Genomic DNA, 16,529 nt, shown 5'->3' with positions numbered 1-16,529 from the left:
TCTATTTCTCCCTTCTCTTTTGCTGTCTCTCTCCCCCTCTCTTATGCTCTCTCTCTCCCCCTCTCTTTTGCTCTCTCTTTCCCCCCTCTCTTTTGCGCTCTCTCTCTACCCTCTCTTTTGCGCTCTCTCTCTCCCCTCTCTCTTTCCCCCCCTCTCTTTTGCGCACTCCCCCCTCTATTTTGCTCTCTCTCCCCCCTTTCTTTTGCTGTCTCTCTCCCCTTTCTTTTGCTCCCCCCCCCTCTCTTTTGCTGTCTCTCTCCTTCTCTTTTGCTCTCTCTATCCCCCCACTTTTGCTCTCTCTCTATCCCCCTCTTTTGAGCTCTCTCTTTCACGGCCGAACGGCCCGTCCGGCCACGCTCATGTCACACCAAACTCCACCCCGTGTCAGGCTCGGCCCCGCCACAACCCCGTCACACCATGGCTTAATTCCTTACCCAAGCTCCAGAGGACACTGAATGAATAACTTTAAAGAACAAAAAGGAAGAGGCGGACCCTATTCTGGGGGCACCACAGCCTGCAAAACTTTTCTCATGAAAGCTGCTTCAGCCGAAGCAAAAACATGTTGCGATCTGACACATCCTTAGGAAGAAAACCTAATTTAGTATGTAAAACTGCCTTATCTGCATGAAAAATCAGATAAGGGGGCTAACATTGCAAAGCAGAGATCTCAGAAACTCAGAGGCAATAGATCTCAGAGGAAATAGCCAATAAAAAGAGAACCTTCCAAGATAACACTTTAATGTCAACGGAAAGCAGAGGCTTAAACGGAACCTGAAGAACAAGATTTAGGATCCAAGGAGGAGCCCCAGATCTAAACACAAGTCTGATCCTAATAAGAGCCTTAACAAAGAACTGCACGTTTGGAAGCTCAGCCAGTCTCTTGTGCAATAAAACCAACAGGGCCGAAATCTGTCCCCTCAGGGAACTAGCAGAAAGGCCCTTCTCCAGCCCATTCTGGAGAAAAGATAAGATCCTGGCAACCTTAACTCTGTGCCAGGAAAAACCACACTCCTCACACCACAATAAGTAGGTCTTCCACACCTTGTGGTAGATACGCCGAGTAACTGTTTTTCGAGCTTGAATAAGAGTATCAATGACACTCTCAGAGAAACCTCTCTTGGCTAAGACTCAGAGAATCTAGATTTTGATTAAAAAATTGACCTTGTATAAGCAGGTCTCTGCGACAAGGTAACTTCCACGGAGGAGATGAGGACATCCCAACTAGATCCGCGAACCACGTCTTTCGCGGCCACGATGGAGCAATCAGGATTACGGATGCCCACTCATGCTTGATGCGGGCCACCACTTAAGGAAGAAGCAGTAACGGAGGAAATAGATATATGAGTTTGAACCTCCAGGGCACTGCTAGTGCATCTATTAGATCCGCTTGGGATCCCTCGACCTCGGCCCATACCTGGGTAGCTTGGTATTGAGACGGGACGCCATGAGATATACCTCTGGCGTCTCCCACTTGCTGCATATCTCTGCAAACACCTCAGGATAGAGAGACCATTCCCCTGGATGGAAGGAGTGCCTGCTGACAAAATCCGCCTCCCAGTTGTCCACATCAGGAATGTGGATCACTGACAGCGAACAGCTGTGGGCCTCCACCCACTCCAGAATCTGAGGTACTTCCTTCATCGCCAAGGAACTTCTCGTTCCCCCCTGATGGTTGATGTAAGACACCCAGGTTATATTGTCTGATTGGAATCTGATAAACTGGGATGAACCCAGAAGTGGCCAAGCCTTCAAGGCCTTGAAGATTGCCCGTAGCTCCAAAATATTGATCGGAAGGGAGGACCTGGGCCTTCCTGGCACCCCAAACAGCTCCCCATCTGGATAGGCTTGCATCCATAGTCACAATCTCCCAGGATGGTCTTAAGAAACATGTCCCTCGGAAAATATGATTTGGACAGAGCCACCAAGAGAGAAATTCTCTCGACCGGCTGTCTAATACAATCTGTTGAGACAGATCTGAATGATCGCCGTTCCACTGCCTCAGCATGCACAGTTGTAAAGGTCTGAGACGGAACCTGGCAAAAGGAATCATGTCCATGCAGGACACCATGAGACCAATAACCTCCATACACTGAGCCACAGAGGGACTCAAGCAGGTCCGGAGGATAAGACATGCCGAAGTTAGCTTACAATGTCTCTGGTCTGTTAGAAATATCCTCATGGATATGGAGTCTATTATAGTACCCAGGAATTCCACCCTGGTACTTGGGATAAGAGAACTCTTTTCCAAGATTATCTTCCATCCATGTGATCGAAGATGACTGAGAAGGGACGAAAGGATGGTGCTTACACCAGAATATCGTCCAAGTATGGGGCTACTGCAATACCCTGAATTCTGGCAATGGCTAGAAGAGAACCCAGAACCTTCATAAAGATTCTTTGAGCAGCAGCTAGGCCAAACGGAAGGGCAATGAACTGGAAGTGCTGGTCCAGGAATGCAAACCTCAGGAACTGAAAGTGTTCCCTGTGGATTGGAACATGAAGGTAAGCGTCCTTCAGATCTATAGTGTTCATAAACTGGCCTTCCTCAATCAAAGGAAGGAAGGATGGACCTTATCGTCTCCATCTTGAAGGAAGGGACACTGAGCAATTTGTTTAAAGCACTTTAGGTCCAGAAATGTGTGGAAAGTTCCATCCTTCTTTTGGACCACGAAAAGGTTTGAATAAAACCACAAACCTCTTTCTTCGATAGGCACCGGGACAACAACTCCTAAGGAGGATAGATTCCGAACGCACCCTAGAAAGACATCCCTCTTTTCTGGTCTGGCAGACAGATTTAAGAGAAGGAATCTGCCACTTGAACCAGGCGTCTGAAAAAGCCACTTGTACGTCCTTGAACCAGGCGTCTGAAAAAAGAGAGTCTGCCCCTTACACGATCCAATCCTGGATCGGGGGCCGTCACTTCATGCTGTTTTGTTTCCGGCAGGCTTCTTATTCTGCTTGTATTTATTCCAGGACTGAGCCGGCTTCCAAGTACTCTTGGGTTGCTCAGGCTTGGAGGAGGATTCTTGTCGTTGGGATTTGTCAGAACGAAAGGAACAAAAATTAGAAGATTGTCGTCCCTTAGACTTGTTCTTCTTATCTTGCGGTAGGAAGGTACCCTTTCCTCCGGTAACTGTAGAAAAAAAGAGTCCAGGCCTGGACCAAATAAAATATTTCCCTTGAGGGGAAGAGAAAGGAGTTTGGACTTCAACCTGAGTGCCCGGCAGGCTAGGACTGAAATGCCAGAGGCCTTTGCATTTAGGCGAATAAGTTGCATGTTCGCATCACAGATAAAAGAATTAGCAATTCTCTGAGCTTTAATTCGGTCTTCAATATTGTCGAGGGGAGACTCCACCTCAGTGAGTTCCGACAAAGAGTCGCACCAATAGGTAGCCGATCTGGCAACTGCGGCAACTGCAGCCACTGGTTGAAACAAAAATCCTGTATGTTGAAACATCTTTCTCAGAAAGGTTTCCATTTTCTTATCCATCGGCCCTCTGAACAAAGATTTATCCTCAAGAGGTATAGTAGAATGTTTAGGAAGCATAGAGATAGAACTATCCACCTTAGGAATGGAGCCCCACAAATCCAGTTGAGCCCGGGACCGGGAACAACTTTTTAAAAGTAGACGAGGGGGAAAAGGAAGAACCAATTCTTTCCCATTCGTTCTTGATAATGTTCGCCATCTTAATCGGCACAGGAAAAGTCAAAGGAACTTTCCTGTCTTCGTAAACTCTGTCTAATTTAGGTATCATAGGTTCTTTAGGCAACGCGGCCTCTGGAACCTCTAACGTAGACAGAGCCTCCTTTAATAAAAAACGCAAGTGCTCAATTTTAAATCTAAAGGACGGTTCCTCCGCAGCAGGAGGCTTAGACGCTAAGAACTCCGACCCAGAAAGTGCACCCTCTGAAGCTACAGAGGTTAACTCATCATCGGATAACTGGGACATAATAGCTAAATCCGATAAATATTTAGATGACTCCGGGTCAGGAGAGCTATGTTTAACCTTTCTCTTGCGTTTATTAGAGTGAGGTAATGCACTGAGGGCCGCAGACACTGCCGTTTGTAACTGTGCGGCAAAGTCCACAGGAAGAAGGCCCCCTCCGGATGGAGGTTTAGATGTGCTACGTGGAACTGCATGTGGAGTGGATAATGTAGCAAGGGTAGTAATCTCAGGGGACGCAGAGTCCTGAGAGGTAGACGGCTCAGAGGGACTAAGAGCCTTAGCAGGCTTGTCTCCCTTCTTAGACTTTATAACGTTGTTAAGGCAGGTGGAACATAATTGAGTGGTTGGGAAAACCATAGCCTCCTCACAATATAAACAGGTATCATTTAGTACAGAAGGAGTACCTTCTAACATGTCAGAGTCCTCCATAGTACAGGTTATACACACAGAAGGACACAAATAAAAATGTTTTTTATAATAGAAAACTGCACCTTTATACTCCCAATGACTGTGTCACTCACCATCTCCTAGACCCAGACAGTTAACAGAGGAAACGCTCTCCTCAGGTTCAAGTCTCAGCCGCAATGGAAGAAATGAACATAGACCCCACCGGTCACATGGAGAGAAAGACAGTACCTTCCCTGTTATTACAAGTACAGCAAGTAAGTAAGGAGCTGTACAACACTTTCAAAAAGGAAAGTGAAACTTAAAAGTGAAACCTGTTTGTTCCAGTCAAAAACACACAGTCTATCAGCCCAGGAAAAAATCACACAAAGCAGCATGTAAATAATTAATACACTGATTAATTAACCCCAACTGTTCAATAAACCCTGGATCCTATCAAGGTATAAAGGAGCTACACTGTGACCCTTTTATAGCATTTTGTGTGTAAAAATTTAAACGATCTTGCCTCCAGGATCAATGCTGTGGAACAGAACACAGCCTCTCAAGTGTGACAGTCTTTTAGCAGCGCTCCTTACATGGACTTGAGTGAGAGAAAGCAGGCAGTGAAGCTCGTCAACACTGATTGCTTAGGAGCTTTTAGCAGTAATCTGGATGGTTTTGCAGAAAAACTTTCCCTGCATTTCCAGACTCTAACTTTCAACAATACTCTCACTGAGAGATTGACATGACTACTTAAAACTCCAGTCCTATCTCAAAGGGGAGATACCCTTTTTCAAATCTTCTGACACATCTCTGCCACCTCCTAACGTGACGAAAGGCAAATAATGACTGGGGTAATGAGGAAGTGGGAGGGATATTTAAGCCTTTGGCTGGGGTGTCTTTGCCTCCTCCTGGTGGCCAGGTGTTGTATTTCCCAACAATAAGGAATGAAGCCGTGGACTCTCCCTATCTTAGGAAGGAAAAACAACTTTCCAATTTACTTTAATTGTCAAATTTGCTTTATTCCTATGGTATTCTTTGTTGAAGAGATACCTAGGTAGGTGTCTGGCCCATTATATGGCAGAAAATAGTGCTGCAATCTAGTGCTCTTGCAAATGGATAGCATTCTTGCATAACAGCTGCTATATAGTGCTCCAGAATTTGAAGGCTCCTTAGCTTAAGTTCCTGCTTTTCAACAAAAGATACAAAAGATAAGAGACTGAAGAAAATATGATAATAGAAGTAAATAAGAAAGTTGTTTAAAATTGTATGCTCTGGGGGCGTGTCCGAACTGCGACTACACACAGTCGCACTTTCCCTGAGCTCTCACGGAAAATTTGATACCCGCCGGTAAAAAAATACTTTTTGCAGCAAAATTACAACCATACCTGTATATAAGCAAACCTACATGTCAGCATTTGAATTTTGGTGGAATTTGCGCTGTAATTTATGAAGTTTGAGCCCAGCATCGGACATAGGAGGCCTAGAGCGGTGGCTCATATATAGGCAGCGCCACCCCCCTCGAGGTATCAAGGGTTTTTGCCTGGATTGGGACTCCACAAATCTTGCCTGAATTACACAACTTTCTGGAGCGCTATACCAGCAAACAAGCGCCGGAAGAAAAGAAAATATCTTTGTTTCTCTCTAGATCCTTACAGGGTAAAAATGGCCGCCATACAGGAGACAGGCCTGCAAGTACGCTTTGACCATAGTATGGAGAGATTAGAACGCTGCTTCCAAATCCTGCTTGCAAGGGCTCCATGGGACTTTTTTATGCAGGCTTACCATAAGCAGCAACAGCTCAATCAACCTATTAACACCACCAATATAAATCCTACCCAGGACGTATCTGAATCTGCCGGACCCTCACTATTACCTATACATACAAAGAGACCAACGCTCTTCTCATCACAATCGACAAGCCGCATGGTGGGAGCAGGTTGGAGATGCCGAATATTCAGCTAAAAAGCTGCCTGCAACCCCAGCAATTAACAGCGTACGTGCAGCAGAGCAAATAGCAGGCGTTATAGCCCCAAAACCTCTGGCGCTGGATGGGATCTCGACAAAGGCTGAGCCGATGCGGGGGCCCAGGGCAGAACCCCGAGTAGCCGTATGCTTCAAGATGATCTTTACTCCGGAGTGCCCTCCCAAATCTAAGAACTCAGGGCTCTTGTCTAATCAGAGGGACACCGCTGAAATGCTCCAACTTGAAAAACTGAAAGCGGGCATTAACCCTATAATATCCTACTCAAACCGACGCTACATCTATGGCTTGGGTGATCAAGACTTGGATGGTGAGACGACTTTTTCTCCTGAGGACTGTGTGCTGGAACTAGGAACTGGTACTTAAATTTCCATATGGCACACATAGTTTACTATGGGCTGTGGGAGAGATCCGAATGTTTCTGAACTGCTCATGTAGAGGTTGCACGTTGTTGTAGTGCTCTTGGTTATATGTTTTATTTTACTATGGCATATTTTTAGTGATAGACCGCAATTCAGCATAGTATACTGTTATACCAGAGTGATACCATTGAAGTATAAACTTAATGTCTGCCCGACCTGCTCCCTTGAGGCTTACGGCCGGAGCCGAGGGGGGGTTAAAGTGGACTACAAAAAGGTTTTGACTAAGAAGGTTCCAGTTTCAATGTTTTGCCTAACAAAGGTGCTTGCGTTGAGTTACGTGCCTTATATTTACTACGCTTATAATGGGAATAGTGCACTGTATATATGTTTATTTCCAATATCGCACAGTGGGTATTGCTGTTTCTATAATGTCCTTAATCACATTGGTATGTTCTACTATATATAATTTAAATAGGGACGTTTGGATTTAGCGTGTTGCACTGTCCACAAGTAATAAAATGTTTAATTATCTCTCTACCCCATATATTTAAGAAAATCTACTGATACATAGCATATAGAGAATATCACCTAACACACAGTCCTATAGAGCGCTTAGACAGCGGAGTAATGCAATGTAATGTGCTACCTTAAAATTATGCTGACACAAAAAACCATTTCAGTGACAATAGAAATATATTTGGATATTTATCTCTATTGATATCCAATATTTAGGACATGATTTTAATCTCAGTTGTGTTTATGTTTTCTATACCATAAAGGAGTTCCCAATTCAGGTTCATGCATCTTTCATTTTATTAATTGGAGACAAGAATGTCTTTACAGCAATATATTCTTAGAGATGCATTTTCTTTTATTGTTTTGGTTGGCTATTTTTAAATCCCCTACAAAGTATTGTTGACATACCCAGGATCCAAGAGTGATCTAATAAGTTAAGACAAGGGGAGAAAATGAGGAGAAAAGTTGATCTATCTCAGGTGCATCTTATTTTCTTAAAATGCAATGTATATATACTTTGATGACTGTAATTTGCAACCTATGATTGTTAAAAATGTATTACTTATCCTCAAGAAAAACATTTAAAATAAAAAAAAAACTTAAAAAAAATAAATAAATACATTTGTATGCTCTGAATCATGAGAAAAATGGTTTTCATGACCCTTTAAGGGGGAGTTGAAGCCAAAGTCTGCTGTACAGATTGATAATTATCCACAACTTGGGCAACACAGTAGGAGCAAAGGTCAATCTAGGACTTTATCTGCTTAGCCTTAGCTGTCCATTTAGGTTTGAATTGCTATGATGTATCAAGACAGGATCTAGAACAAGAATACATTCCTCTACAACTAGTAGTGACATACTAAATAAATAGATAATAGAAAGGTGAGTGAGTGTGAAATGGTAAATAACGAATCAAAAGCCACCATGAATCTATATGCAACACTTGTTTAAATGATAATTTCTTGCTGTCAATGCAACCAAATAGTATGGATAGTATAATTAAGCCAAGTAAAAACGTATGGGCTGTGAGTATTGGGAGTAAAGGGCAAAGAGGAATTAGTTTCATCTATACACTTAATATTTGTCACTTTTTCTTGTATTTTTAATTTTATTATTATCGGTTATTAGTAGCGCTATAAACATAGGCGGAATACAAGGAAACCTTTATAGGGATCAGACGGGTAGACGGCCCTACCAAGAGTCGCACTGTTGTAGTCAGCTCTAAAGAAGGTGATCTACAAACAGCATGGCTCTTAGGCTTACATGCTAAGGGGGTTCAAGGGGATAGCAATGGAGAAGAGGAAACAGTATAAAGAAACGTTACTGTAGGTTGTATGCATCCCTGAACAGTAGAGTCTTTAGGGAGCGCTTGAAGTTTTCAAAACTAAGAGAGAGTCTTGTGGAGCGAGGCAGAGAGTTCCACAAGATGAGAGCCAGTCTGGAGAAGTCCTGTAAGCGGGAGTGTGAGGAGGTAACAAGAGAGGGGGAGAGTATGAGGTCATGAGCAGAGCGAAGGGGACGAGAGGGAGAGTATCTGGAGACAAGGTCTGAGATATAGGGGGGAGCAGTGCAGTAGAGGGCTTTGTATGTCAGAGTGAGAATTTTGTGTTAAATCCTGGAGGCAAGAGGAAGCCAGTGAAGGGATTGACAGAGAGGTGTAGCAGATGAAGAGCGACGTGTAAGGAAGATGAGCCTGGCAGAGGCATTCAATATAGATTGTAAAGGAGCTTGTAATGTGGGCTTTCTTATTAATGTTAGAAGTGGAAGTGCAATTGGAAATATTATATGTGATTAGCAACTGACAAAGTAATGCTGATTGACTGGCATGGAAGATACATAAAATCTTTCTTGTGTGCTGTCCTTTAGGGCTTGAGCACTAAACCAGACATATATACTGCAGTTTTCTATCTCATATTATCATATAACCAACACCCTTTAGATTCAGATATGCAAAATAGGAGTAATAAAAAAATATTAGAAATATAACACTCACTTTGCGACCTATAATTTGCAGGTTCCTCACTTTCTAGCTGCACTGTACAAGGTTCCAGTTGTTTCTGTTTTTGCTTAAGTGGCTGACGAAACTGAGCGGCCCCCAGCACCACGTTCCGCAGTTTGGCCCAACGGAGTCTCCCATTCTGATTGCTTGATGGCCACTTACTTTCAAGAACAGCCTGTCAAGGAGAAGCACAGAATACACATGGCAGTAAGACATGCAGCCCTGAAGATATGTGAGATACATGTAGTGCTGAAGGTAAGATACACAAACTACTGCAGCTACATACAGCAAGTAGAGGACAGGACCTTCTAAACATAAGACAAACACCAAAGAAATTGGAAATCAGGAGAGCACCTGACACTACCTTTTTCTTGCTGCACAGTCACAATGTAAACGTGAAGATAAACAGCCAACTGTACCATCTAATAATTAGTCACTGTTCATAAAATATTCACTGAGAAAATCCCAGGAAAGTCCCTTCTAGTGTACAAAGGGGACCCTATGTGGTCTCTGACAATATTTAAGAGGATGCTAAACCCTTGCAATAGAGAGCTTACTGTATTAAGAATGAGTAAAGCGTATTTCTTCCTTTGTGCAAAATAAATCTGTCAGTTTAGAGCGGAGCCCCTGCTTAACCTGCCATACTTCAGATAAGTAAATACTTAACTGACTCAGTAAGGGGGAAAAAAATGTATGCTTACCTGATAAATTAATTTCTTTCATGGTGGTGAGAGTCAATGATCCATTACCATTGGGATTCAACTCCTGGCCACTATAAGGAGGCAAGGATTCCCAAAACGTAATCCCACCTCTCTGGTATGCTAGTCTTATGTATAGCCAATCATGGAAAAGGTAGGAAATGACAAAGCAGGGAAAATGAGGTGCAAACTAGAACTGCCATCAGAAAAAAATTAATAAAATTGGACGGGCTCGTGGACTCGCCACCACGAAAGAAATTTATCAGGTAAATATAAGCTGTGAAGTCCACAAGTAATTTTGAAAAAGGCAGGTACATAATGCCCAGATATTGTAAAGAAATCCGGCAGCACACCAGTGGGTTATGAAAAATAAATTTATTCCATCAAGTACAGAACACGGACAAAACGCCTGACGCATTTCGCGCCCCCTAGTGGCGCTTTCTCATAGACTAAAGGTGATACGCCTGATGCCTTCTTATATACTAGCACCAGGTGATCTTACACATTAACTCTTTACTAGGGGGCGCGAAACATGTCAGACGTTTTGTCCGTGTTCTATACTTTTCATATATTTGATGGAATAAATTTAGTTTTCATAACCCATTGCTGTGCTGCCGGATTTCATTACAATACTTGGGACTGCATTTGGTTCTCTGCCTTTAATTGGCATTGCACCTTACCTATGTGCTATTTCTTTTTACTGCCGTAATTTTGTGGCGTCTGACGTCATCAGTGAGGGCCACAGATAACTTGCGGTCTGGTAAGTTCGGAGTGGCCGCTCTGCAATTGACCTAATTCCCAGACACTGTTGCCTGACAAAAGCTGCTTCAGAAGAAGCAAATAAAACACTAAAGTGGTAGAATGTATTAAAGGTATGTAAGGATGACCATGCTGCTGCCTTGCAAATATGTTCAATATAAGCATTATTTTGAAAGCCTAGGAAGTGAAAACTGATCTAATAGAATGGGCTATAATGCATTTTGGAGGAAACTTATCTGCCTCAAAGTATGCCTTGAATATCAAGGGCTTTTGCCAAGACATTAAAATAACGGATAAAGCGTTCTGGCCATTGCATGGAGCCGAGCAAATAATAAACAAATTAAACGATTGACTAAAATAGCATGTAAATATAATTTCAAGGCTCTCACTACATCTAAATTATGTATAAGCCTATCTTTATAATTCTGAGAATTAAGAGAAAGAGAAGGAACTACAAATTGCAGATTTATAACCTCAAGACAAATTTAGTCCTTAAAACCGCCCAACCTGGATGAAAGGAGGCTCATATAAAAATAAGACAATTCAGAAGCTCTTCTGACAGAAGATACTGCTAAAAGAGACAATACCTTCCAGGACAGAAACTGAATATCTAAACTGTGCACAGGCTCAAAATGAGAGGCCTGCAAAGCTTCCAAGGATGAGAAATTGGATTAATTCCTGACCTTATCCAATCTAAAACTTCAACAAAGCTCTAAATGACAGGAAGTGACACAATTTCATTGAGGAATAACAAGGAAAGTGCAGACATTTCACCCCATAAAAAGTTAACAGATAAACACTTATGTAAGCTGTTTTGAAAACAATTGAAGAATCCTAGGACTTCTAAAAGAATGTCAGCTAAAACCTTGTATTTCATACCAGGAAAAAAAATAGATTTTTCTAATAAAAGTCTTTCTGGCCTGAATTTCAGCTTTCAGCTACAATATCAGAAACAACTCTTTGTCTTAAAATTAGGCAACCAATCTTGACTCAACATTGTAATGATAGAAGGGGCCTTGAAACAGAAGGTTGTATCTTAGAGGAAGAAACCACGGAAGACAACTGGACATCTGAAGTAGATCTGCAAACCAAGTTCTCCATGGCCAAGCTGGAGCAATCAGTATTACTGATAACAGCTCTTGTTAATCTCAGCTACTGAAGGAAAGTAGGAATTAACATGTAAGCAAGATAAACTGATTAGGGAGCTGCTAAAGCAGATATGAAGTCTGCCGATGGATCCTTGGATCTTGCAAAATATCTGAGAAGTTTGTTGTTCAAAAAAGAAGCCATCAGTACTATCTCTGATAGACCCCATTGATCTACATTCTGATTGCAGACAACCAGATAAAGAGACCTTTCCATTATATGAAGGGAGTGGCTACTGAGGTAGACTTCTTCGCACATAGGATATGAACTGCTAAAAATTGTACAGAGATTATTTTCTGCCTAACTCAAAATTCAGGAAAACCTCCTTCATTGCTACAGATTATGAGTTTAAACTGAAGTTAAGAATCTCCCTCAGCAGAATCATCTAATAAAACATCAGAAAGATTTACCACAGAGTAAAAGCTGCAGCCACAGCATCTATACTGATTGCTGGTCTAGACAGTAAAACCACATGTTGGACAGTTTTTTTGTGAAAAGGCTCTAACTTGCTTTAGATTCTTAAAAGAAGAACTATCCTCTAAAGGAATAGTATTGTGATTGGCTAAAATAGAGATAGCCCAATTCTTCTTAGGAACAGTTCCCCAAAGCTCTATACTAGAAGCCAGTAAAGGAAACATCTTCTTAAATTTTGAAGCTGGTTTATAAGGAATACCTGGCTTAGACCATTTCTTAGTAATTAATTATGTATTAGGTTCAGGAGCTGGAAACCTCTGGAGATTTAGAAGGTTTGAAAATCAAGTCCAGTTGTTTGACAAATTTCCCCCTGAGGATTAAGATCCTGTACACTTAAAATACATAAAACCTCCTAGAGCAGAAAACTTAGATATTCTATCTTGAGCAAAAGAGGAATCAGAATCTTGATCACTGACTCAATAAAAGGCTGTTTAGATAATCTGATGCTTTGAGGTTCAGAATTGCTAGATAAACTGACTGAAGGTTGAACATCTTTTGCACTTACTTGATGCAGGCATAACTGCAAACATCCCAGACATAGTTGAGCACACAAAATCTTAAATCCAGTAGCAAAATCTGAAGAACTCCCTTGCACTGAGCAGACAAAGGGAGGACGGAAGGTTAGTTGAAATTTATTAAATGATCCAAACAGGAATTGCAAAGCTGAGCTGGAGAAGTCACAGCTGCATATTTGCAGAATACACATTTAAACTTGGCATAAATATCAATGGATCTATCTTCTGAAGGGTCTTGAACTAAGTAGAGGGGACAGTTCCAGCATGCTCCATAAGAAAATAAAGAATACAGAAAAATAATAAAGTTAATACCACAAATATATATTTAGATACAATAAATATAATATCAGAGACAGAGATATATTTTAATAAGCAGGGTCTTATAGCTTTAAGGACAGAGAAATTCAATAACAGAAAAGGCTAGGTAAAACCCTCAGTGTAGAAAGCGTAAAATTGGTATAATAATATATTATAAATAATATTAATAATATATATATATATATATATATATATATATACATACATCTGGCTCATTGTATATATAATCTTACCCCATCCACGCAGCAACAGCAGAATAACCTCTAGAAAGAAGAGAATGTCATAACCTCAGAAAAAATAAAATTTATACTTAGCTGAAAAATTACTTTCTTTACGGACATGGAGAGTCCACAACGTCATTCCTATTACTAGTGGGATAAATACAAACACTCAAAATTTCTCAGCAAGAGCAATGAAATAGCGCAAGGTACAAACCCTATAAATGGAAATATGCAAATAAGCAAAAAAGTTATTATGCACAATACTAAAGCCACTAATTAAAACACATAGAGAATACCAATTGATTAAAAAGAAAATGAAAAAACCTGCATGTGATATATGTTGCGGTATAGGGCAATCCAAAGTCCTTATGAGAATAAATGTCTTTATAGAGGACCGGTCTGTAAATTCCTGCCCAAGCAAAAAGGTGATAGTCTTATGTCTTGAATGCTCCGCAGCTCCTCTTAACGAGAAAAATCTCCAAAGTACAGTTTCTAGAAAAGAATGAAAGGAGAGAAGCGCAGGACGCGATTCAAGTGTAGATATATTTATTCAAGTGAAACACACAAAGTATTGTACTCACAAGAGTTCAAATAAAAACAGGCACATCATGATTAAAGTTATCCCTCGTAAAACTGCGGCTAGGACCACGCTGTAATGCTTTGGATCTTCAAATGTCCTTTCGTTGTTTATAACGTCCGATGTTAATGTATGCAGCAGCGGGTATTTCGGTCTCTCAAGCCGCTACGTCAGGGACACACCTCCACACACCCTCGGCTCAGTACCAATAGGATAACCCCTAGTGCTGAGCTCACTGCACAAGAGGACCTACGGTGGCTTCACTGGGTGAAAAATATAATGTACAGGAAGCTACGTGCTACGCGTTTTGTCCCGTTCGACGGGACTTTCTCAAGAACTACGGATACAGCTAGAGTTGGGATTTATATATTAATGAGCAACCGGATATCCTCCTAGTGCTTCACATGCCGGGGTAATTAAATCACCGTACTAATTGTAATAGGCATGAAAAACCCAGCTCTAGATTATCCAAACAATCTAATGGATATACATAAAATATATTATGAACCACAAATAAAAAATCATATCTGGGCATATATGTATAAAACTATGTTAAAAATACTAAAATAACACTATCCATATAAATTTAAAATACATAGATAAAAACCATAAGGGTATATAAATTGATAATCTAATACCTATACAATTGTAGTTAAAATTAACAATTCATATCATATATATATAATACCGTATCAACATATAAATCCTAAAAATATGAATATTACCTATACAATTGTAGTTAAAATAAACAATTCATATAATATATATATATAATACCGTATCCACATATAAATCCTAAAAAATGATTACTACGTGTATACAGTGTAAATAATATAAATGTACACACATCAAAAACGAATAATTCATAAATACTAAAAAACACTACTAATATGAATGGAAAAATAATAAATAAATAAATGAAACCATATGGGTGTGCAAATTATTGCTCTATTGCCTAAACAATTATAATTAAAATTCATATTCCCATCCTATGCATATATTATCATGTCTACAAATTCATCCAAACAATATGTATCTAAAATGAATATTATATGTACACTATATACTACAAACTGTACTACTAAAAAATTCCCATATGCGGCAACATTAGTTACTCTATATAGATAATAAAAAACATACTCAAAAGTTAAATGTAAGACCTCAATATCTGTATAAGTGTAAACTAAATTGAATGTGTTTTAAAATAGTTGGTCAAATGAATATTTCTTATTGTTAGGGACCTGCATTACATGATATATGATCATATGTTTGCCAGGAACTACATGCATTCACAGAAAGGCCGCTATGTCTAGTTCTATAGTCAGACCCTTTGGATCAAGGCAATCTAAAGTCTTGATCCAATAGGTCTCTCTCCGTCTTAATCTCAAAAAATTCCCAATTATCAATTGCCTCATTGCAGGGACAATTTATCAAAAGAAGAGAGAGCTGCCCTGAAAAGCTTGAGCAGCACTACAGATATTATTTTTAGAGCAGCTGATAAGGGGGGTGGGATTGTCGTACAAAATAGGAGGGATTACCTCAAAGAGGCATTTCATTTATTACACGATAGAAACACCTATCTTCCTCTCACATTCAACCCAACAGAAAAATATAAAAAAGAGCTACTTGTACTTCTAACTGATGCAAAAAAATCTAAATGTCCTTAATATCGAAGAATTTAAATTTCTTTATGAAGTAGCACCTAAGATTGCGAGTTTTTATCATTTGCCCAAGGTGCATAAGGATCCCCTACACCCTCCGGGAAGACCCATTGTCTCTGGGATAGGCTCATTATGTGATAATTTATCTAAATATATAGATTCATATTTACAATCTATGCTATTGGATACAAGAGCCTATCTCAGTGACACAATAGATGTGATCAATAAATTTGAGGGTGTTCCGTGGGGTGATGATTATGTGTGGGTTACATGTGATGCTTCGGCTCTATACACTAGTATACCCCATTCATTAGGTATCTCAGTAATTCAAGAAATACTGAGTAATTCAAGACTTCCTAGAGATCAAATTGATTTTATTGTTGATGCAATTCACTTTATCTTAACACATAATTATTTTTTATTTGAAAATTTGTATTACAAGCAGATACAGGGGACGGCGATGGGAACAACTTTTGCCCCCTCGTACGCTAACCTGTATGTATCTCACTTTGAAAAGAACTTAATTTGGAAAAATAATCCATATGAGAATAATATTGTGAAGTACTATCGCTTCATAGACGATATAATACTCATATGGAAAGGCCTGGTAGATACCATACCAGAATTCATTACTTATATGAATAATAATATGTATAATTTAACATTTACTCATGAACTTTCAATTACTTCAATATCTTTTCTAGATTTGACCCCCTTTTATGATGATATCAATAAACTAGTGGCAGTTAAAAATTACCATAAACCTACCGATAGAAATGGTTTATTAAATGCCAATAGTGGCCATCTCAAACAGTGGAAAAGTAACATCCCACTGGGACAATTCCAACGAATTAAACGTAATTGTACATTTAATGATGACTATAATAGGGAGGCAGATGTTTTAACTAAAAATTTTTTAGACAAAAGGTATAATCCTGTTCTTTTAAATACAACTAAAAGTAGAGTGG

At 40.0% G+C, this 16,529-nt stretch overlaps 1 protein-coding gene across 2 annotated transcripts in view; it reads right to left on the bottom strand.

Annotated features, from left to right (window-relative positions):
* The window catches only part of DENND4B (DENN domain containing 4B), a 497,540-nt gene that overhangs the window by 226,132 nt on the left and 254,879 nt on the right, over positions 1-16,529 (bottom strand). For both annotated transcript variants that reach the window (XM_053704155.1, XM_053704162.1), the window contains exon 19: positions 9,187-9,367. In XM_053704155.1, coding sequence (XP_053560130.1) covers positions 9,187-9,367 — 181 coding nt within the window. The remainder of the gene's footprint in view (positions 1-9,186; positions 9,368-16,529) is intronic.

Source organism: Bombina bombina, chromosome 1 (genome assembly GCF_027579735.1).
Source record: "Bombina bombina isolate aBomBom1 chromosome 1, aBomBom1.pri, whole genome shotgun sequence".
In the NCBI taxonomy this organism is placed as follows: Eukaryota; Metazoa; Chordata; class Amphibia; order Anura; family Bombinatoridae; genus Bombina; species Bombina bombina.
This window is presented reverse-complemented; position numbering and strand designations above follow the sequence as displayed.